This window comes from Condylura cristata, unplaced genomic scaffold (genome assembly GCF_000260355.1).
Source record: "Condylura cristata isolate star-nosed mole 26May11 unplaced genomic scaffold, ConCri1.0 scaffold00029, whole genome shotgun sequence".
Taxonomy (NCBI): domain Eukaryota; kingdom Metazoa; phylum Chordata; class Mammalia; order Eulipotyphla; family Talpidae; genus Condylura; species Condylura cristata.
The window spans coordinates 18,224,171-18,227,137 of record NW_004567130.1 but is presented as its reverse complement, the minus strand read 5'-3'; the positions used below and the strand labels follow the sequence as shown (position 1 = coordinate 18,227,137).

General features: G+C 54.1%; 1 protein-coding gene across 2 annotated transcripts in view; it reads right to left on the bottom strand.

Moving 5' to 3' along the window:
- IFT81 (intraflagellar transport 81) overlaps nt 1–2,878 on the bottom strand; it is a 48,410-nt gene extending 45,532 nt beyond the window's left edge. For both annotated transcript variants that reach the window (XM_004691022.2, XM_012731218.1), the window contains exons 1-2: nt 2,774–2,878; nt 361–518 (exon numbers count right to left, since the gene is read on the bottom strand). In XM_004691022.2, coding sequence (XP_004691079.1) covers nt 361–504 — 144 coding nt within the window. In that variant the 5' untranslated portion in view covers nt 505–518; nt 2,774–2,878. The remainder of the gene's footprint in view (nt 1–360; nt 519–2,773) is intronic.
- Nucleotides 2,879–2,967: the final 89 nt, after the last annotated feature.

Genomic DNA, 2,967 nt, shown 5'->3' with positions numbered 1-2,967 from the left:
TGAAGCCTCTCACTGCCCCTGAGCCTCTGGCCTGTACCCCAGTTCTGTATGTACAAATAAATAAATCTTTAAAAAAAAAATCTCCACCAGAAAAAGGGAGCGCATAGGAGACGTGAGCTGGCTTGCACTACAATAAAGCCTCTTGTAAAGGCATGTCCATTCCAGCACCAAATCCAGTTATGTCTGAAAGCAGAGAAACCATGTCTAAATAAGGGTAATTTCACTTTGAGCTGGTAGAGAAAGCTTAAAAGAGAATTTACTGTTTCCACACAGGCACGGAAAATAGGGTCGGGAGAGGTTCGGAATTCCCCTGAGACTTGGACCAAACAGGGCCCAGAATGATGTTCCCGCCACACCCACCTTGGGGTCGATCTCAGCAAGAACATCACTGAGCACTTGCAGGAGTTGCATCGGCTCCAGGGAATCAAACGTGATGAGGTTGTAGCTCTTCCTGAAGGGCTCCGTGCTGAGGCTGTCCACGATGAACTTGATTTGGTCACTCATAGCTGGGTCTGACCCTTTGCGGGAGAATTAAGAGAAAAGAGGCCTCAGTGTGGACAAGTTTGGGGGCCGTCAGCATCAAGTTCACAGGAAGTGGGTGTGAAACTAGCTCTCCGTGGCCCAGAAGCGCAGCGCGAGGGTGACCTTGTTGAGGGCAGCGACAAGAAGGCTGAGCAACGAGCATCAGCGCTTGGTGCCAAATGCTTTGGTACAGCAGCGGACGCGGCGACAGTTGTCAGCACTAGCTCTCAAAGACCTCGGACTAATGGGTCCATCATCCGACCTATTATAGCGAAGAGCGAGCCCCGGCATCTCTGCTCCAGCTCTAACTTCCCCTCGGCCTGAGCCCTGCCGTGCTGCGGGGCTCCTCCAGGCCGCTGCCACTCTGTCTCGCTGCTGTCCACTGACCCGGTTTTCCCACTGCTAGTTCTGTTTTTGGAGGTTTTCGTTGTAGAACAGATCTTGGCTTTCACTGATCCTCTCACTTTTCCGTGTCCTATTTCTGCTTTTTCTTGACTACTAGCATTCTCTTGCCACGAGTTCCCGGTTCCTCTGTTCCTTCCCACCTTCTTCATGTACAATACTTAGCTTACTCGCTTTCAGCTGGCTCTTGTTTTACTTCAATTTGGGGCGCTACACTTTGCCCTTCCCTGTATGCACATTCCACTCACCCTCGACCGATTCTCTTTTTTAACAGCCACCCGTGTCATTCTCATAGCCTGTAAAATAAAGCCCAAACTTTTTGGGCTTTAGACTCTCTCGATCTAGTTCAATTTAGCTTTTCTCAACTTTATTTCCAAGTTGTTACCTTGCTCTTTCCAACTTCAGGCAACAGAAATAGTCACTGCTTCCTCATAGATGTGACATCTCTGCCTTCCCGCTAATACTGTTTTTTTTTTTTTCCACCTAGAAGGTGGAAATTCTCTGTCCCCCATCTCCAGAAGTGCATTTTTAAACTATTTTTACAGCGGTCACCTTTGTTCAGGCCCCCTGCACGTTATTGAGAGGGTCACACCCCATGGCACCAGAGCCCCATTGTAGCTGGGAGCTAACACAGCTTTATCCAAATTCTTTCTCACTGACTTGTGCACTCCGTTACCACTGTGTTAGCAGGGGGATCAGTGGTAGAAATTTTGCGGGCACTTTTTAATCTCATAGGCATTTAAATGAATTTTGAAAATTCCAAATGAAATGCTAAAAAATTAAAGAAAACATTACTTCAGAGCTTTTAGCCATGAAAGGGGCAGATGCTGTTTTATCGGAGATACTAGCTGGGGAAGCTCTGAAATCGCAGGTCTCAGGTTGCGCGTGGTGCCGGACATTACGGCTCACATCCGAATGTAAAGCTATAGTTTCCCCCCAATTTTGATAAAACTATGAGTAACTCCATATCTTATCTTTAAAAAACATAAGCCAGTGGACGGCAGCCGGGATAACCAATGGAATTCACAAATTCGAGGTTCCCTTTAAGCTATAAAAAGAACCTCAACCAAAAATCCACATCGGAGAGGCAAGCTGCCCACTGTTAATTTTACAGAAAAGTTCAGCCAAGACCTTCACGTGCATATGTTTAATGGTTGAAACATTTACCATTGGAATCGGGTCCTCCCTGGGGCGCAGGGGTCAGTCTCTGCACTAGGCAGCCATCTGGGCCACTACACCAGGGAGGGACCCCCCCCACCCCACCCCCCGGGCGCAGCAGAGCCCTCTCGTCCCCTCAGCAGTGTGTTTCTGGGGACCCGCCTGGCCTGTCCTGCTCCCCGCTCTGCCTCTGGGGTCCTCTCACCCAGCACCTGCGGCCTGCACCCAGCTCTGTGTGCATAAGTGAATGGCTTTAACGAAGAACTCGGAGCCCCACTCCTCCCGTGGGAACAAGCGGCGCAACTGTGAACCACCGCGGCGGGGAGTGGGGGGCGGCAGCAGCGGGGTCTCCCAGCGCCCTGGCCAGCCGTGGGGTCACCGGGCGCGGCGGCGGGTGTCTGCCCGCGGTCTCTGCTCTGCATCGGCAAAGCAGCCTCGGCCGCCAGCCGGGCGGGCGCGCGGACCCCGACGGCGCAACGGCCCCGCGGGCTCCAGCGACGGGCGCTCCCCAAGACTGCGCGCCCGCTCCGAGGCCGGGGCCCCCGCCTCCGACAGGCCCGCGGGGAAGCGACGGGGAGCGCGGTGGAGGCCGAACCCGGGCCCCCACACAGGAGTTCCCCGCGATCCCTAAGGGAGAGGGCGGGGTTCTCGGGGGCTCGGGGCGTTTCCGACCGCGGGCTGGCGAAGTTACCTCCAATTGTCCTCACGAAATCACTTTTCTTTCCCCACCCCCCAAAATCTTTGGGGTGTCAGAGGGTTGCTAGAGATGGGCTCCTTGGTAACGGTTGCTAGGCCGTGTTACGTCATTTCCGGAGGCGGACCCGGCGCGGTTCCGGGGCGGGGCGACGGCCAGCTGGTGGGGCGGGGCCGAGGGACGGGGCGGGG